Below are 20,443 nucleotides of genomic sequence, written 5' to 3' on the forward strand. Positions count from 1 at the left end.
TCTGTGTTGATGATTAAATACAGCAAGAATTGAGATCAGTTAAAGGTGATGCCTCCAACTTTGTTCCTTTGCTGACCTCTGTTTTTACTGTCTGGGATCTTTTGTGGTTATGTATGAATTTTAGAATTTTTTTTTTCTATTTCCTTGGAAAATGCCACTGGAATTTTGATAAGGATTGAATCAATTCTGTGAATTACTTTGGGAAATATGAAGATTTTAGCGATATTCAATTCTCCCAATTCATGAACACAGGATATATTTTCTTATATTTGTGCTTTCTTTAATTCTTTCATTAATGTTTTATAGTTTTCAGTGTACAGATCTTTCTTCTTCTTGGTTAAATCTATTCCTAAGTATTTTAATTTTTTGGACTTACTACAAATGAGATTGTTTTCTTGATTTCTTTTTTCTGATAGTTCATTGTTAGGGTACAAAAACACTACTGACTTTTGTATACTGAGTTTGTATCTGGAAACTTTATTGTATTTGTTGATTACATTTAACAGTGTTTTGGTGACATCTTCAGAGTTTTCTCTATGTAATATGTTATCTGAAAGAAGAGACCACTTTCCTTTCTTCCTTTCTATTTAAATGTCTTTTCTTTCTTTCTCTTAACTAATTGCTCTGGTTAACAGAAGTAGCAAGAGTGGGCATCCTTATCTTGTTCCTGACTGACCTTAGGGGAAAAGTTTTCATACCATGCATGGAATATGATTTAGCTGTGGGATTGTAATATATAGTTGAACTGTGCTAAGGTTCATTTTTTGAGAGTTTGTATCATGAATAGATGTTGGATTTTGTTGAATGACTCTCTAGCATCTATTGAGATGATTGTATGGTTTGTCTTTCATTCTGTTAGTGTAGTAGGTCACCTTTATTGATTTGCATATGTTGAGCCATCCTTGCATCTGAGGGATAAATTCTACTTGATCATGGGAAATGATCCTTCAATGTACTATTGAATTTGGTTTGCTAATATTTTGTGAGAATTTTTGCATCCAAGTTCATCAGGGATATTGGCCTGTAATTTTTTTTCTCTTATATCCCTGTCTGGCTTTGATATCAAAATGATGCTGGCAGTATAAAATGAGTTTGATGATGCTCTCTTCTTCAATTTCTCGAAAGCAATTTTGAAAGATTGGTATTAGTCCTTCTTTAAATGTTTTCTAGAATTCAACAATAAAGGCATCAGGTCCTGGACTTTTCTTTGATAGGAGACTTTACTACTGATTTTCTCCTTACTCAGTATGGTCTGTCCAAGTTTCCCATTTATTTATGATTCCATCTTGGTAAGCAGTATGTTTCTAGGAACTTATCCATTTCTTGTAGGTTATCCATTTTGTTGGCATGTAATTGTTCATATGGATTTTTATGATTCCTTATGTTTCTGGGGTCTGTCGTAGTGTCTCATATAGGCTTTTTCGATGGCAGCAAACATCATTACATAGAATGGCATGAGAAATGACCTATATGCAGACATATCATCAGAGCTTAAAATAAATTTCTAACTTCAACTAGCTTTCTAAATATAAGCAACTCCAACACTTTAAAAAAGACATTGTTAAGGTTTGGAACTTCTTGTTGTGCTTTGACTAAATTATTCTGTGCAGCTACCTGTCGAACAAATGTTTCCTTTGGTCAGTGTAGATCATGGATCTGCCATTTTGTACAAAATGAGGAAAAGTCAGGCAACTATGCAGATTGATGATTTTCAGGAAAATAATAGACATTCTAATAAACCAACCTTTCAATCTCTTTTTCCTCACCACCAAAAGCAGCCACAGTTCGCACAGAGGAAATGACCTCATCAGCCACAGACCCTGCTTTGGCATAGGCCTTCAACTCAAGGTCTGTAAACTTGGCCACGCTCTAAAAAACAAAAGAAGAGAAAATATAAAGAGTAGATTATTGCGTAAGTCAGGTTGTCATTTGTTGATTCATTTAACAGAGGTAAACACACAACAGCTTTAATATGCCACTTTGCCACCATAACACAGGAGGAAGGAATTTGTTCCAAGTTTGGTTGATGTTAAGCCTCATCCATGAGTGTTTGGTTTTTGATGTATCAAAATGACTCAGTCAAAAACTCCCTCACAGAGTAAATCCCAAATGGGACATTAAAGTATTTCAGTCATTATATTGATTAGGTTCCAAAGTCAAATCAGGTCATATTATATTGTTGTTAGTCAGAAATCATTGCACATTTATAGACAAACAGGAGAAGCAAAGATTAGAAACCCATGTGGGCAGTGTGGTGTGTTGGAATACAGAGTGAGAGTTCAAAGGCACAATTGAAGAGGTAATTCCAGAGAAGAAAACTTTAGATAAATATTACACTATTTTAACTAAAGTATAGGGGCTAAATTATACTTTATATTTTTGCAAAATGAAATAATAAGGCATCTGTGCTTAATAGTAGACAACTTACTTTTTCTAAAATTAGACTTGGATTGAGCCCTAAAAAAAGTTAACCCTCGAAGAAATCCCTCCACAGATTAAGAAACATGGAGAAAAAGCACACATTGTGGAAGAGTCAATAACTCAGAAAGCTAAAAACATATGTAATACTCAGACCAAGGGAGTTTATTTTCCAACAGTTTTCCCAAACTTTCAGTAGCAAAAGTATGATCAAACCAAATATTAGAATTCTAAAATACAAAATGAGTAAAAATATTTTTCAATATATTTACTATTTTATCAGTTCACAATTTATAAAAATTTGTGACTTGGAAAAGCATTAGTAAGGATAGTGAAGCTATTTTCATCAACATTAAAATTTGCACTTGGTCATTATGAATGATGGTGTAGTTTTATCATACTCCTTAACTAATTTATTCCTGAAATATGCATTTGTCCCACAATAATGATGAAATTCAGTAGTTGTGAATGATATGTTTTTATTATAATAGAATATTAATTAACCTCAGGACATCTTCAATTAAACTGATCTAGGAGAGACTGGGGATATAGCTTAGTGGGAGAATTCTTGCCTGGCATGCACAAGGACCTGGGTTTGATCCCCAGCACCACAAAACAAAAAAATAAATAAGTAAATAAGTGAATAAAATAAATAAATAAATAAATTGGCCCAGCAGCTTAAGAAATGTGTATTTGGAAACATCTGACAATTGTTCATGTTTCTCATCCTGTTAAAATCTGACAAAAGCATACAAAACCTACAATAATTTCTAGCACATTTTATATTGCCCATCTCTGCTTCTTTTGCCTTTGCTTTGGACCTAGTGAAGTTACTTGGGTAATTTTATAGGACAAGCATGCACTGACATGAACGCAAGAAGAGACACGTGCAGAGCAACAGCATTCCAAACTCATGGCACGTTTACGAGAAGTTGGAATGCGGGCACTGAGACAGCAAAAGAAACTATATCTCAAGTCTGTTTATGACCAAGTCAACCAGACAACATTTTTAGTCTGAACACATTAAAACAAATGGCATATGATCCATTTGAATGTATGTATTAGTTGATCACAGGATTGAAGGAAGAGATTAAATGTATCTAAACAACAACAACAAAAAAAAACAAACAAGTTGAATCAAATGGAGCATATTTGGAAAGTGTTTGGTAGGAAAAACTGTTGTAAAGCTTGTGTGATGCAGTGGGTTTAAAAACTAATAAAATACCTTTTCAGCAATTGAGTCTGTGCCAGACAATATGCTTAAGTGTGTTACTTGAATAATGCCCTAAATCATCACGATGATTTAGGGAGGTATGATCCTATTTCAAAGATGAGTAACCAGGTTTTGATGAATTAAATGTTTCTCTTGAGTTACACAAACTTGTTAGTAAGAAAACCAGATGGTGACCAAGTGCAGTGAGCTCTTTGCTACTGTCACTTTCAACCCATTTTCTATATTAGCTGTGAAGTTTTTAAATAATATAGCCAGTGTCATATGAGAATATTTTTCTAGAAAATATCATCATGCAGCTGGCTACCTTTTGCTCAATGATGTATAAATGTCATGCAGCTTTTCACTTAAATTCTATTCTCATTGATAGCAAACTCTTAGTGTGCCTGAACCCACAAACTACCTTCCAGTGTGGATGCTCTATAAGTAAGAAATAATAATGTCTCAATCCTCGGAAGTATTTTTAACCGAAGTGACCCCAAACTCTTACATTTTGTCTTAGTGTCAAGAACCGAGAAAGAGAGACAGTAAGATAACACTCAAAATGGATCAGATAACCTCTCTTAGAAACTGCTCAAATGAATGGAAAACATAGCTGTGGTTACAGAAATCTCTATAAGCTCTTTACTGATCAAGGTGTATTTGTTACATTTGAGGGAAGCATCTGATCTCAGGAGAACATAGAGAACAATAGGCACACTGGAGAGTAGATGGGGATTTGGCATCAGGTTCCCTTGAATTTGAATCCTGCTCTGCCAGTTGTGCAGTCCCAGATAAGTCTTTTTAGTTCTCAGAATCTCACTTTCTTATATTTAAAACAAGAGTTAATACATTCATTATAAAGTTGTAGTAAGAATTAGAGATAATGAATATGAAACTCCTAATAGTACCTGCCAAACAGTAGATGATGAATAAATAAAGTTGTTTTCTATTAGTAAAATAATATTTATCTTATTAAAATATCATTAATTCCTGCTCTCTGAAATATTATTTGCTGTTGCAGAATAAATCAAAATAGTGATAATTATATTGACTACAACATAGGAGAAGAAAAGCTTCGTATTTTTGGCTGTTTGTGAATGCAAATGTCTTCCAAAAAGACATTCTTACCAAACCAATGATGGCTGCTCCAATCCCAATGAGAGGACTGACAGAAATAATAACCAAAGTCAGTTTCCAACCGCTTAAAAATCCTAACAGGAACCCACAGAGGGCTGAGGTCATGCGCTGAATGAATATGGCCATTTGTTCCCCAATGGCATCATTGATTTTATTAATATCACTAGAAACAAGAGAGACTTGAATCACTAAAACAATTTGGTCAACTCACACGTCTCGCTGACGTTCACTCTTTTCTAAACACTCTGGTCTCTGTCCACCATTTTCCTCAGGCAGCATGGCAGAATCTCCAGTCTTAGAAAATTTGCTGCACTGAAACAATTTGGTCAACTCACACGTCTCGCTGACGTTCACTCTTTTCTAAACACTCTGGTCTCTGTCCACCATTTTCCTCAGGCAGCATGGCAGATTCTCCAGTCTTAGAAAATTTGCTGCACCTTGGGATATGATGAAGCATCTCTGCTCGTAGCCAATGTTTGTCATAATTTCCCAGATGATGTCCACTTGACATTGATGAAGAATTTTGGAACTACCTTATTTGTCTCTTTCTTTTTTGCAGCTAACATCTCTGGTCTGTCTGAAGAGTCCTTCTTTCATGTCTGCTAAATCCTCTCAGCCTCAAGGTTCTTTTCACATACCACCTCAGTCATAAACTTTAGGTAATCCCCAGGAATAAGTAGTATCTTCCTCCCTGTATTTCCATGGCAATATAATTAATTAATCTGTATGCTTTGTGTTTGTGTGAATGCAGTTACTGTATTCTTTTATAGGCAGCAGAGAATAGTGGCTAAGAGCCAGACTCTGAATTTAAACATAAGCCATTTGGGGGCAAATCACTTCACCCTTTTTGTGTCTTCACCCTTTTTGTGTTACCCTTTCTCATCTATAAAATAGGGATAGTAATAGTGGCCAATAATGAGAATTAAATTAGCTAATATATGTAAGGCATGCAGAACAGTACCTTTCAAATAATAAGCAACCAGTATGTGGTAGCTCTGAGTATTTATTTGTTTGCTCCTCTTATTCCTTCTACTAGTTATTCAGAATATTGGTGGAATACAGTTAGATTAAGTTCATATGCCTGAGAACATTCTCTGAAGCTCTTATCTAGATGGAGCAAATAGGGTTTGGGACTTAAAAGCAAGAAAGAACCTAAGGAATACCCAGAGATTAGATCATTGCATTCTAACAAGGTTAAACATCTATCTGTTCAAGATCACAGTAAATAAGGGGTAAGTAAGTAAGTAACTAAGCAAGTGCTGGAATCTAGGGACATAAACTTCCATTCTACTTTGTCTTCTCTGAATACTGTCTTTCATGGAACCTCAAAGTTTAATTCAATTCAATTCCATAGGGTTCAACTAGTTCTAACTCAGGGCTCACTGAGAAATTCTGGGGGGCCATTAATGATCCAAACTATGCTATACTTGGTTGTAAACTGGTTATGATGATTACAATTTGCAGTACTAGGGATTGAACCAAGGGGCTCTTGCATACTAGGCAAGTGCTTTACCCTGAGCTACATCCCCAGCCCATAAACTGGATTTAAATCTGGTTTTTCAGTTTGAATTCTTCTCAAACTATTTTTGGAATTGTTTTATTTGGGGAATTGTTTTGGAATTGAAATTGGCTTCACAGACACCACAGGATAATTATTTCTAATTGTATTTTCCATATGTATGTAGATTAGAACAGCCTTCCCTCCATTCTCCTTCTGAGGTCAAATAACCCTACTTCTTTAAACTCTTCTATAATACTTCATTTCTAATATTTTAATCAAGGGCCTACAAACTAAATGGCAGTTCCCTGGCTTCAGTGTTTAATAACCATGTTCATAAGACATTTCCTATGAAAAAGCCAGGCTTCCTAGGAAAGCCTACCCTAAGAGAGTAAATAGATCACATCTAACTGATAAATTGTTATTTAATGTAGAAACAAGTTTTATTATCAAAAACGTGACTATGAAAACACCGTTGTAGCAGCAGCTTACTCAGAGAATCTTGTATTCAACTCGCCCACATCATGGCAGTCGAACCATCCCATTTCCATTCTCATTATTTTCCTAAAGTAAAATTTTCTCATTTTCTGAATCTGATGGGCTCCAGCAATCACCCAAAAGCACACCTGAAAATGGACAAAAGAATGCTTAGCATTGCAAATGTTAAAAATATTTAACTCCTTCTCTTTTCAGAAGATAATACTTGCCATATAATTGTTGAAAACAGAAGGGGAATAATTCACAGAATGCCTCTTCTTGGAACCTAAAGAGCGAGTTCTGGTACCTGCTGTTATAAGTGGAAGTGAGCAGAACAACTCTGGAGGGCATGGCCAGAGATCTGGGTTTGAATCCAATGCTGACATGTAAACAGTCCCTTGAGTTTTAGACTTTGCCCTATCAAGATTCACTTTCTCCATGACTAAAATAAGGCTCGCAGCACAAAAACCAAGACATCAGTGCTCTAAAATCACTGGCTTTGCACGCTACTTCTAAGTGAATTTTTCCCTTGTTAGGTCTGCTGAGAAGCATTCATATGTAGGTTTCAGGCAATGGTTTTGAGGACTTGTAAAACAAAAATGATGATACATGCCAGGAATTTAATCTTCTGATAGATATCTCCTAATGAAAGAAAGTATGTTATTGAAACTCCCAGGCTAGAGCAGGACAATTCTCTTGACAACCAATAATATCTGGAATTCTCAAATAATTTAGAAGAGGGATTTATTGGGGTTTTTCTCTACAGAAGGCAGCAAAAATTAAATAGTTTTCTTTCTTAAGAAGAGTTAAATAATCCTAGACCTTCCTAACTTAATTGGCCTTTACAGAATTTGGGTTGGAATGCAGTTTGATGAGACTTTAGCAATGAAAAGAGAAAAAGAAATTACACTTCGCTTTCCTTCATCTCCACTTGCTTGGCTTTCCCCGGGTTACTCAATTCTCCCCTACAAACTCACCCACAACTGTCTTTTCTGAGCTCAGAAGAGAAAATGAAGTAGGGAATGGCAAGGAGAACCAGACATTGCAACCAAAAATCCACTCTCCCCTTCTGGACACCTAATTCTGTCCCCTGAGAGAAGCATCCCCACCCGCTTTCTGTCATTCTTCCCAACAGAGAACTGCTCTTGTTATGGTTTTCCAATAGCTTAAAGGCTAAAGTCAACACTTTGCATTTCATGTAATGTCGATGAGCCCAGATGTTGATCTATAAATAAAATGGAGGTGCTACTAACCTCGATATATCCTAAGAGAAGGACTGCAACACCAACCATTGCATAGAAACTGGCAAAAACAATCATTTCACTTTCAATGTTCAGCAACCTTCAAAAGAGGAGGGAAATGTTAAGACTTAAAAGTAGGAAGAAGTTACCAAGGGTTGTATTTGTACGTACAGAAGGATTTTAAATATGTGTACTATGTAGTTCTATTAAATACAAGTAAGGCATTTTATCTATGCAGAATTATTATCAATTCAAGCAAAACTCCAAAGAGAGATCTCATGGTACCAATCACAGCAAATACGTGCATTCCCTTCACTTCTATAGGCAGAGATGCTAAGAGTGTGAAATGATCCTTCACCAGTTACTTGAAGAGAGGGGTCCCTGAATAGCTACCCAGTGCTCCCTTCTCCTTGGTCCCTTTCACTCATACACAAGCAGTCATAGGCAGAGAAAGGTTTTAAGTCTGGCAGACTGTCTAAAAAGACACATAGAAAGAAGGGTGCAGTAAATCAAGAGGCTTACCATTACCACCTGTAGGAACCTAAAGCCAGCTTTTCAATTTCTCCATCACAGAGTGACACTGTGAAAAATGTGCTTGTCATCTTTCCGTAGGGGAAACGATCACTTTATTTGCCCTGTCTACTGCTAACTACAGCCCAAGAAGCTCCCGTCCTTTAAAGGTGAAGCCAAAGACACTTGCGGGAAATAGCAAGAAAGCTCTTTGCTTTTTCCCCAGCAGAACTGTATGTGATGACACAAGGTTTTGGATTGGCAGGAAAGTGAGGAAAAAAATATTCTAAAATTGCTTTCAGGAAATAAGGAATTTTACAAAAGGATCCCAAGCAAAAGGATAGCAGGCAAGAATCAGGGTTAGGAAACGACTTTTTAGGCTCTGCAACAGACAGGGATGCAGGGGAAGAGTTATGTGAGATGAGGTTTTGAAGAAAGAACAAAGGACAGGCAGCTAGTGTAGATAGATGATCAGGTCAGAGGCAAGCCAAAGAAAATAAAATGCTAATACCTCAGGACACCTTTCCCTCCTTCTCACCAGGGAAGTTTGCCTGCCTCCAGGGAATTGTTCCTCCCAGCAGGAAGTTTTTAAGAAGTACTCCCTGGAAGCCTCCAGTCCTGCCTTTCTGGGCAGATATGAAGAGGCACCCATGGAAGGCTCCTTTCCCACATTTTTACCACATGGGCAGGATGAGAGGAAGAAACATGAGAAGAGAGAAACCTGGAAACTACGAGAGAACAAAAGATAACCCCACTCCCAGGGATACCAGCTCTGGATCCCCTTCGCCCTCGGGAAATATCTCTTTTATCCTTTAAAAAAAACTTTTCTGCATTTGCCAAAAAAAAAAAAAAGAAAAGAAAAGAAAATCAACATATTGGTTGGTGACCACCCTGACCCTTTAAGACAAGTTAAATGACAGATAATTTCTTTAAAAAAGCAGAAGCAGCATCTTTAGTATGGATGCTCACCCTGCACCATTCCTGTTCTCTATCAGGCTTTCTTCTTGTGACTTGAACTTGAATTGTTATCTCCCCTTAGAGAACTCAGACCAAATAGTGTAATATAATTCATTTAATATTTCATATGTTTTATTGCCATCTGGCAGTAATACGCTACTGAAGACAAATATATATATATATATATATATATATATTTTTTTTTTTTTTTCCTCCTTAACAGGGAAGGGCTAAGTAACCCTAGCTCTTCCATCTCTCAAATCTAGAATATGTTCTTGATTTGAATTTCTAGAATTGGAGTTGGAAGTTTGGTAAGACTGTAACAATGAGAGAGAAAAAGAAATTACATTTTGCTTTCCTTCACCTTATTAAATATATTTATATTGAGTATATTTATATTTGTCTTGCTAGTAAATTGCAAACTACTTGAGGGAAAAGACTGGGTTTATAGTGCTTAGGCACACTTCCCAAAGTATGGTACAATATCTATATAAAGTAGATAATCAGTAAATGCCTCGATTTTGCTTTGACATTTAAAAAAGTAATGAAGAAGAAAATAACTGCCATGGTCAACCCCTCTGACAATCTTCAAATCAGGTAAAATGCTAATCGCATCTCCAGACTTTTAAGATAACTAGGGGCAACCCTGCAAAATAACAAGACCTGGAAAATGACAAACTTACAAATGAATATTCACAATCACAGACTCACATAAAAGCTTAAGTATCCCTGTATCACACGTACAATGAGCAAAGCTTTCTAATGTATACATAAGTTAGTGCTCTTAGTGTTTGGGTTGTGAAGGGAAATGTGGGTATCCAAAAACAAAGCTGTGAGCATTCGTCAAAAACTTTTATTTAGATTCGCAGTGGTGAGGAGGTGTCTGCTATAAAAATGCAGCTTCCAGTTAAAACCCATGGACTGAGAGTATAGGGCACCAACCCAGCTCTGGGACGTCTTGGAACCAGGTCCACGAGAGCTCTACCACTGCTGGCTGGTGCAGATAAGAGTATGCGTAGCTGATTGCTTTTACTCCTGAGGTGCTCCTAAAGTCTGTGGTTAACTCACTTCTATACCATCCTGGGAAGAAAAGGTTATTTGGGCCTAAAAGTTGACTTGAGGAAGTTTCTGGAACAACAGGACAAATCTATAAGAAAAACCAATAAGAAGACAAACAGTAGGAATTGCTGGGCTCCCTTGACACAAGGCATCCTCAGGTGCCTCCTTTAGACCTACATATACTTCCACCCAGTCCCCATTCCCTCCTTAACCACTGACTATCACCAGTCTCTTCCCCATTGCTGTAACTTTGCTATTTCAAGACTGTTTTAAAAATGGAGTCATACAGCATGCAACTTTTGATATTGCCTTTTATATACTGAGTCTAGTTTTTGGACTTTTATCAACTACTGATGATGAACGCCTATTAATGACTTTCACCATCAAAAGTTCACTCTTTTTCATTACCCATTAGAAGATAATTGGGTTGTTTCTAGTTTTTGCCTATTACAAATAAAGTCACTATGAACATTTGTGTACAAGCTTTAAATGAAAACATAAGCTTCCGTTCTCTGAGATAAATCCCCAAGAGTAGAAATGCTAGGCCATGTGGTAGTTGCAGGTCTAGTTCCTTAAAAAAATTACCAAACCATTTTCCATATACAGCTTACATTCCCACCAGCAACATACGAGTGATCCCATTCCCCCCATATTCATCATCCTCATTCAGAATTTTCACTATTTTTTATTTTAGCCATTCTAATAGCTGTATGGTGATATATTATTTTTATTTTATTTTTCCCTAATTAATAATATTATTGAACATTTTTTTCATGTGCTCATTTGCCATAGTAAAAGGTCCTTTTTCCCATCTTTAATTGGAGTTTGGTTGCTTTTAACACTGAGTTTTGAAAATTCTTTTTGTATTCTAGACTCGTCTTTTCGTAGGATATATAATTGGCAAATATGTCTTCCAGCCTATTACTTGTCTTTTTGCCCTCCTAAAAGGGTCTTTTACAGAACAAAGGTTTTTAATTTTAATGTGAAATCCTTAATGGAAAGTATCAATTTTTCCTTTTTGGGTTGTGCTTTAGATTTCAAGTCTAAGAGCTCTTTGGTTAGTCCTAGAGCATGAAATGATCTCCTACATATTTTTTCTAAAAATTGACAATTTTTAAAATATCTGTCCATGATCTTCTTGAGCTAACTTTCATATGGTTTCATTTTTTTGAACTATGAATGTCCAATTGCTTGACTATCATGTGATAAGAAGTTTATCTTTACTCCAATGAACTGCTTTTTCTACCTTTGTCAAAAATCAGACATAAGTGTGTGGATCTATTTCTGAGCTCTCTGTTCCATTCCACTGATACATATGACTGCCTTCTGTTAATAGCATATAGTCTTGATTACAGTAGTTACATAATATACCTTGGGTAGATAGATTCCTCCCATTTTATTATTCCTTATTAAAAAAAAAACTGTCTTAGTTACTTTAGTTCTTTTCTCTTTTCATATAAATTTTAAAGTGATCTTGTATCTATAAAATTTTAATCGACCTAAGTGTCAAACAATGGATCAATGAAGAAAATGTGGCATATATGTATGAATACTATTCACTAAAAAAAAAAAAAAAAAAAAAACACAAGGAAATCCTGTCACTCACAACAACATGAATATCCCTGGAGAACATTTGGTAAATGAACTAGGCTGTGCACAGAAAGACAATTAACACATAATCTCAGTTACATGTAGAATCTAAGAAAAGTTGAACTCAGTAGCAGGTAAAATGGTGGTGATCAGAAATTGGGAGTGGGGAAATTGGGAGATGTGGCTCAAAGGATATAAAATTTCAGTTAGAAGGAGTAAGTTCAAGACTTCTATGTACAACAAAATGCTTTTAATTAATAACAATGTTTTGTATACTTGAAGAATAAGTACAATAAAGTTTGTGTGTCCATCTACAACTAAAAATATTTTTTAAAAATTTAAACACACTGATCCTCAAATTCACATGAAAATCCAAGAAACCCAGAATGCACAAAACAATCTTGAAAAGGAAGAAAAAAGTAGACTCACACGTCTTGATTTCAAAACTTGCTATAAAGTCGTAGTAAGAAAAACAGCACGCTACTGGCATGAAGATAAGTATAAAGATGGATGGCATAGAAGTCAGAGCTCCGAAATAAACCCTTATGTTCATAGTACATTGATTTTGACAAGGGTTCTGAGACTATTCAATTGTAAAGAAGGAAGAATGGGAGGGAGTAAAAGAGGGAGGGAGGGAGAGCAAGGGAGGGAAGGAGAAGGAAGTGTGCAAGAAGGAAAGGGGAGGAAAGAAAACAAGAAAGGAGTCTTTCAAAAAACCACAGTGGGATAACTGACTATGTGGAAAGGAATGGTGGGGGACCCCTACCTCACGTCATACAGCAACATTTACTCAAAATGAATCATAGATCTAAATGTAAGATCAAAACTATAAAACCCCTAAAAGAAAATATAGCTTTAAGTCTTTGCGACCTTGGATTTGACAATGGTTTCTTAGATATGATGCCAAAAGTGAAAGTAACAAAATCACAAAAGGAAAAAAGATGAAGTAGATGTCACCAAAATTTAAAACTTAGAAGATCAACACCAAGAGATTGAAGACAACCCAAAGGATGAGAGGAGTCTTCTAAAAATCATGTATTTGGTAAGAGACTTGTCTCTAGAACATATAAAGAACTCTTATGACTCAATAATAAAAAGACATAAACCAATTTTAAACAGGGCAAAGTATCTAAATAGGCATGTTTCCAAAGATGATATCAATATGGCAAATAAGCACCTAAAGAGATGTTCAACATCACTAGCCTTTAGGGAAGTGCAAATGAAAACCACAATGAGATACTACTTCACCCTCACTAAGATAGTTATTGTATATCAGTTTCCTATGACTGCTGTAACAAATTACCACAAATTTGATGACTTGTGTCAATATATGTCCACAAGAGAAAAGTTATTCCCTTCTATTTTTGGAAAACAGAAATCAGAAGTCAGCTTCACTGAACCAAAAACAAGTTATGTCAGAGTTGTGCTACCTCCAAAGGCTCTCTTCTTTGCCTTTTCTAGCTTTTGGTATCAACTGACACTCCTTGACTGTGACATCATTCCACTCTTTATAGTCATCCTGCCTCTCCTCTTCTCCCTATAGTCAAATTTTTCTCTGCCTTTCTCTTGGTGATCATCCTGTTAAAAGCAACTATTTAATGCTATGTTAAAAGCATTTAGAGTCCACCTGCATAATTCAGGCTGATTTAATCTATCCCAAGATCCTTAATCACATCTTCATTGACTCCATTTCTATATAAGGTAATATTCACAGGTTCCAGGGATTAAGGCCGAGTTATTGGGTATATTTGGGAGCCATTTTTCAGCCTCCTAGAGATATTATCAAAATACAGATAACAAATAACAAATGTGAATGAAGATGTGAAAAAATTGGGACCCTCATATACCATTAGGGAGAATGCAAATGGTATAGCCACTTTGGAACATGGTTCTTCCAATGATTAAATGAATAGTTACCACATGACCCAGCAATTCAGTTCTTAGGTATTTAACTAACAGAAATGAAAACAAATGTGCACAAAAATTTTCACATAAATGTTCATAGCAGCATTATTTGCAATACCAAAGAGTGGAAACAACTCGAATACCCATCAACTGATAAATGGACATATAAAACATATTATATTCATATGTTTATTCAACAATAAAAATAAATGACATACTGGTCCATGCTGCAACACGGATAAAATTTGAAAACATTTTTCTACTTTAAAGGAGCCAGTTGCACACAAAAGACCACATATTATATGATTTTATTTATAGAAAATGTCCAGAATAAACAAATCTATAGGGAGAGAAAGATTAGTGTTACCTGAGAATGATATAGATGGGGATCTGGGGAGTGATAGGTAAGGGGTATAAGATTTCTTTTTGTGGTAATGAAAATGTTTTAAAATTGTGGAAATGGATGCACAACTCTGTGAATATACTTAAAACCATTGTATTGCACATTTTAATTGGTTGAATTTTTTGGTATATGAATTATATCTCACATCTTTTTTTAAAATATTTTTAGATGTTGGTAGACATTTATTTTATTCATTTATTTATATGTGGTGCTGAAAATCAAACCCAGTGCCTCACACATGCTAGGCAAGCGCCTCGAATTGTATCTCATATCTCAAAGTTACTTTTAAGTTTGTGGTTTTAAAGCATCTAACTTCAAAGTAGTGCTTACATGACTAATTGAATGTACATTACTAAGAAAATAGACTGAAATGCAAGTGAAAGTACAGCCTCAGATTACCACCTTAAGGCATCCATAGCTAGGGAAAGTGAGAACAGGGTTTCCCAGCGGTTGCAAGGGTTAGCCTCCAAAGGAGCCCCCGAGATTCTTCTAAGTATTCACATTCTTATAAAGTGTCCCCATAACTGTATTGGAATTGATCTATGTGACCAATAGAATATGACAGAAATTACACTATGCTTCTTCCATGATTGAGTTAAAAAGACTTTGTTGCTTCCATTTCTTTATACTCTAATTGTATAGAAGAAAATTGCATTATGGTATTTTAATTTCCCATTCTTTCATCCACTTTCATTTTTTTTAACTTTATTTACTATTTTGAGCAGAAGTTCTGATAAGCTAATGAGGAGCCTGATGTTCTATAATCCTTATCAGTGTCATTCACTGAAAGTCATTATAAGAATTTAGATTAAAAATTCCATTCAACAGATTATAAGAGATGTGGAAAATGATATAAAGAAGAGCAAAACTAGCTCCTACCATTATGCATTCATGCTTATGTTGTTAAAATTATTGAGTTGTCTTATAGATTCCAAGACTAATACCTCTACTATTATACATGGAGAAATTGTATCTTTAATGATATGTTTTTTCCAAGAAACTTGAAAAGAAATTGGATAACTTTGAGTCATATTAACTATTTACAGATGGAAAATGTCGTTTCCCTTGTCCTTTGTCCCACCGAACTCCATTTTCACAGTGATCTTAGTACATAAAAGCTGAACAAACATGTTATTCAGAAATACAAGAAATAGCACTCATGTTAGTGAACATAATAACTCACAATTAAAGTATTTAATTTGTCAGAGCTCCTGGTAACCCAATGGCTTAAGTTTCAGATATCTGTATGAACTGTTACACAGTTTCAGATATCTGTATGAAATTTTCTAAAAAGTAAAGGGCAAATGTTCATTTACATGCTTGGTATCATGTGGACTCAGCCAAAGCCAATGTTCTGCTGAAAACTCCCAGTTGTCAATATTGGCTCATCTTCAGGCACATGACACAGTAAGAATGAATAAAAGGAGCATGAGCCACAGAGAATTCCTTTCTAACAGATGCCTGGGATGCAAACATGAAATGTAGATTCATTCTTTAGTTCATCCAACAAATATTTATGAACACTGATCATGGAAATGTCTCAAATTTTGAGGTCTTACACATTTATTTTCTGGAGCTGGGATTGTAGGACAATGGAGGCGTGCTTGCCTAACATGTAAAAAGCCCTGTGCTCAATCCCCAGTACCAGGAAAAAAAAAATTTTTAAATCAAGAATTTACTTTCAATTTTTAAGGCATTATAGGATATATTCACAGAACTTTTCCCTTGAAAAATATCTTCATGATAGTTAATTTATTAATGCTATTAATGGCTTGAGTCAATTTACATCATACATAGGGAGAGAGATCAACTTCACATTTTGTGGCCATACCACTCTGTAAAAAGTAGTTCATTTCTGTCCTCCAACAGAAATAAGAGTTTAAAAAGGCTGTCATTGCACTCAATTTCTGTTATTCAAACTGCTCTAAACTTTCAGATGGAAAGAAACTTCAAAATTTAGAAAAGAAAACATATATATTTAGACACTAGCAAGTTTATTTCATATGAATAGGTGTGTTCTACCCATTGTGTGTTATCTTGTGCTTTTTTGCTATTGTAGCAAAAAAACTAGTCTGAAACTACATATTTATGAATGATTGAATGATGATATGGCTAGTTAGACCTAAATTCTCCAAGATAAGGACCCGCTCCTAAGGTAACTGTGTCCTGGATGCTTCCACAGTTTCCTGGTACAGAGTTGGTATTCCAAAGATTTTGGTTGAATAAGTGAGTGAATGAAAAACCCTCCAAGTAGATAAATCACTGAAGAGTATTAGTAATTTAGAAACACTTACTCATGGTCTGAATCAAGCCTGTAGAAAATTTCAAAAGTGAAGATGAGAAACAAATTCTTTTGAGGGAGCCACTCTGTGTCTGTCGAGGCAGGGTGTGCCCTGCCCTCAATCCTTGAACCTGAATATGGATTCATACGTGCAAATGAGTGTGTTCTGAACCTGAGGCAGCATGAGGTAGGCTGCAAAGTCCATGCTGTGACAATGAGTCAGCCACGTGCACTATTGACTCACTGATTACAAGGTGGCCTGTCAGGCTTATCACAAAGAGAACAGTAGCACAGTGTCTGCACCTGGCTTGAGTTCTGGCTGTTGCTGCAGAACTACCTTCCACTCACAGCACCACACCACTCTTCCATGGACACTCCACTACTTAGGCCAGTGACCCTCTAGTCCAGCTAATGTAGCATGCTCATGATAGTCCCATTATAGAGAGGAGGCTTGGGATCACGTCAATTATTATCCACAGTCCCAAAGCTAAGTGGCAAAAGGGAGTTGGGGGGTGCTCTTGGATTTGAGACACTAATGAAATTCTCCTCGCTTGTGGCAGTTAAGTATTGATAGTGTCATATTCAAGTACCCAGTCAACAAAATGGTTAACCTTTACCACTGTATTTGAAAAGCAATTTCCAATTTTGTTTCCGTAAAGTTTTTAATTTAGAAGCTGGTAAGTTGGAAAGAACTTCACGGGGGAAGTAATTTCTAGAAATGTGGGCAAATTTATGTGTCTGTTCTGTGTTAGATGCCACTCCCCATCAGCCAACAGTGACCCTTTCATACATTTTGAATTATCATTTAAGATGTAAGAAAATAAAAAAAAAGAAATAGCCTACCCACAACGTGTTCCATTTGTCACATTCTGGTTGAGGGAACTGTTGAGCCATACTATGGTGTTATTCACACATGCTCTTCCTGGAATCTTGAGTTCTTGAATTTCAATTTGATAGTCAATGAAAACATCAGTTATTGCACCAAACATGAAAGCTATGCCTGGCTGTACTATTCCATGAAGAAATGCACATAAACTTCCCACCAACATCAGCCAAATGTCAGTTGATGAAGAAAATCGAAACTTGAAAAAGAAAGGGTTAGAGTTAGGGATCACCTATGGATAAAATGTAGGAAAGGAAGGAGGACTACTTAATTTTAGTTACTAGATTCTAGTAAGTAGACTCAATACCAAATTTTATGGGATTCATCTTAATTGAGCAGCAGAGTTCACACTAATCATATCAAAATAAACTACATCAATTATTTAACACTTGAGTCTCTTTTTTTCCTAATCACTGAATTCATTCTCTTTACCTGAAGAGCTGACTCTAATGTTCTGCTACTCATCTGCAGCTTAAGGTGAAACTAGTCCCCATTGCAGATGCCATGGCCAGATAGATCTACCACATGGCACATGCAGCAATGGCACAAATTGACTCATAGAACTGACTAGAAATGCCTCCATCCTGTGCAAATTCAGGTAAATACCTAAGTTTTAAAATTTCAAAAGACTTGTCATAAGAATAAATATATATGATGTGGTTACTGTGATGACTTTCCTTACTAAAATGATAACTGTGAGTTCAGTGATTATTTCCCAGGAGATTTTGCTGATTTGTTGGACAGGATTTATGTGTTTAATTGGTAACATGTTTCTAGTCACTACTCAGCATGCTACCGTATAGGTAAAGCTTATGACTGCATGAGTTATCTCTGCCAATATGACTAAAGAGGTAGCACTTCCTCCAGGGTCTGAACAATTCACCAGGGCAAACCCTAAATCATCACAGTTGTATTACCAGTTGAAAGAAGCCAATTATTACCAGTTGAAAAAAGCCAACTTGGGTGCCTTCACCTTTCTTATCTTGTAACCTGAGAAGAAAAATAGGAGTTTAAAGATCATCTTTTCCAAAACAATGAGAAATTCTCCCCAGGTAGTATTTTTATGAGCCATTCTTTCACAAGAAAAAAAAAAAATCCCCACTGATTAGGAAATTCTGGTAAAATCTGGTTATGTTAAAAATAACCTTTCATTCTTCAAGAGATTTCAGTAGAGATCCATCTCCGAGGTTTTTTTGAAAGGTCTTGAGAGAAAGTAAAAATGGCCTCAGTGCTCCCAATTATACTAACAAATAAACCATTTGCCTTCAGTCAGGACCCTGGACTTATTGATGCCTTCATTTTCTTGTGGATAAATCGAAGTGGTTGGATGAGCTGGTGTTAAAGCTTCCTTTTAGCACTTAAAATTTTGACAATCCCATTAAATAGTGCTTAGTGGTATAATGGAAAATTTGAGGACACTCCCATAATTTCTATAAGATTGAATTTCCTTAGTGTTGTCATTCATGTCCTTTCTCATAAGGTCAAGCCTCAGCTCCAAGGATCTCCACTTCCCTGGAGTCACCCATTCCACGTACACACCCTAAACCTTGGAACCAGTACCTCTGACATATTTAACTCCACTGGCACTCTGTAGCTGCTCATACATCTTATTTTCTCACTTTTTACCTCCTTCCACAGCTATTGGTCAAACTCAATTAGTTCTGCAGTCCCTTAAATATTCCAGGTACTTACAATCACCAACCCCCATCAAGATTTTGCTTCCTTCCCCGTGTGTCCCAAGTCCCACTGCCTGGCATTTCAACCACGCTCTCAACATCACCCTCAGTCGATTCCTTCAAGTCCATCTCCACCTCCATCCTGCTATTTACTCCTCCCCTTCTTAAGCAAGGCTGCTGCTGGGCCTGCTAGAGACCACTTCACCACATGTGAACTAAAGTCAATGCATGTCATGCCCATCCCTTGGCTGCCCTAATCTTCCCTTTCAACCCAGGGTAGAATCTTAAATCCTTAGAGCTCATCCAAGGCCATGATCTGTTCCCATCAGCTCTCTGATCTTGTCTCCTACTATATTTCAATTTTAGTACTCCAGTCACCTGACCTCTTGCTCAATTTTATTCATGCCAAGTGTCTTCCCACCTCTGGATGTTTATATTTGCTATTCTCTCTCCTAAAATATTCTTTCTTCAGATACCTACATGAATAGCTACCCTTATATCCTTCAGTCATTCCCTCCAACGTCACCACAACAAGGCCTTCCCTGGCCAAGGTCTTTAAATTTTCAACTGTCTCCCTCACTCATACATACCATTTCATATCTTCATTTCTAGGTTTACTTTTTTTTCTCTCAGAAAGTAAGTGATAGGTTATCCCTAACTACCATGCTATGTGTTCTGTTTATTTATGGTGTTTATTTGCTCTTTCTAAACTACCATCCTGCAATGCAAAGGTTTTTGCCTATTTTGATCTTTGCTGTATCCTTAGCACCTATAATAGTGACTAATACCTTACAGACATTCAATTAGGATTTGTGAAATGAGTGAGTGAATGGACACATGCTGTCCATCTTGCCCCTTGATGCTGAACTTCATCCCTCTACAGATCACTCTAGTTCCTCTCAGAAGCTTTGTCAAACTTTTACTGTGATCTTCACATTCTATATTCACTTTCTTTAAAAAGAAAAGAACTCACTCCACTTCCTACTCATCTTTTCATTGCCACTCATCAACATTCCCACCATTTCCTCTTTTTCAACCAGCAAGTGAAGTGTGTTTCTTGGAGGACCAGAGCTAACCTTGCCACTTGCATTGCCTCCCACTGCTATGGAGAAGACTTAAGATTTCATAGATACTGAAAGTCCTTCCCTTTCCACCACCTCGGTCAGGAACTCCCCTGGTGCCTCTCCTCTGCCTT

At 36.3% G+C, this 20,443-nt stretch overlaps 1 protein-coding gene across 2 annotated transcripts in view; it reads right to left on the minus strand.

Moving 5' to 3' along the window:
• Positions 1–20,443, minus strand: part of ABCB11 (ATP binding cassette subfamily B member 11) — a 93,400-nt gene that overhangs the window by 59,102 nt on the left and 13,855 nt on the right. For both annotated transcript variants that reach the window (XM_079131855.1, XM_079131854.1), the window contains 6 exons: positions 18,514–18,562; positions 17,533–17,771; positions 7,997–8,084; positions 6,759–6,892; positions 4,760–4,931; positions 1,745–1,869 (listed from right to left, as the gene is read on the minus strand). In XM_079131855.1, coding sequence (XP_078987981.1) covers positions 1,745–1,869; positions 4,760–4,931; positions 6,759–6,892; positions 7,997–8,084; positions 17,533–17,771; positions 18,514–18,562 — 807 coding nt within the window. The remainder of the gene's footprint in view (positions 1–1,744; positions 1,870–4,759; positions 4,932–6,758; positions 6,893–7,996; positions 8,085–17,532; positions 17,772–18,513; positions 18,563–20,443) is intronic.

This window comes from Sciurus vulgaris (assembly GCF_902686455.1).
Source record: "Sciurus vulgaris genome assembly, chromosome: 3".
NCBI classification, from domain to species: domain Eukaryota; kingdom Metazoa; phylum Chordata; class Mammalia; order Rodentia; family Sciuridae; genus Sciurus; species Sciurus vulgaris.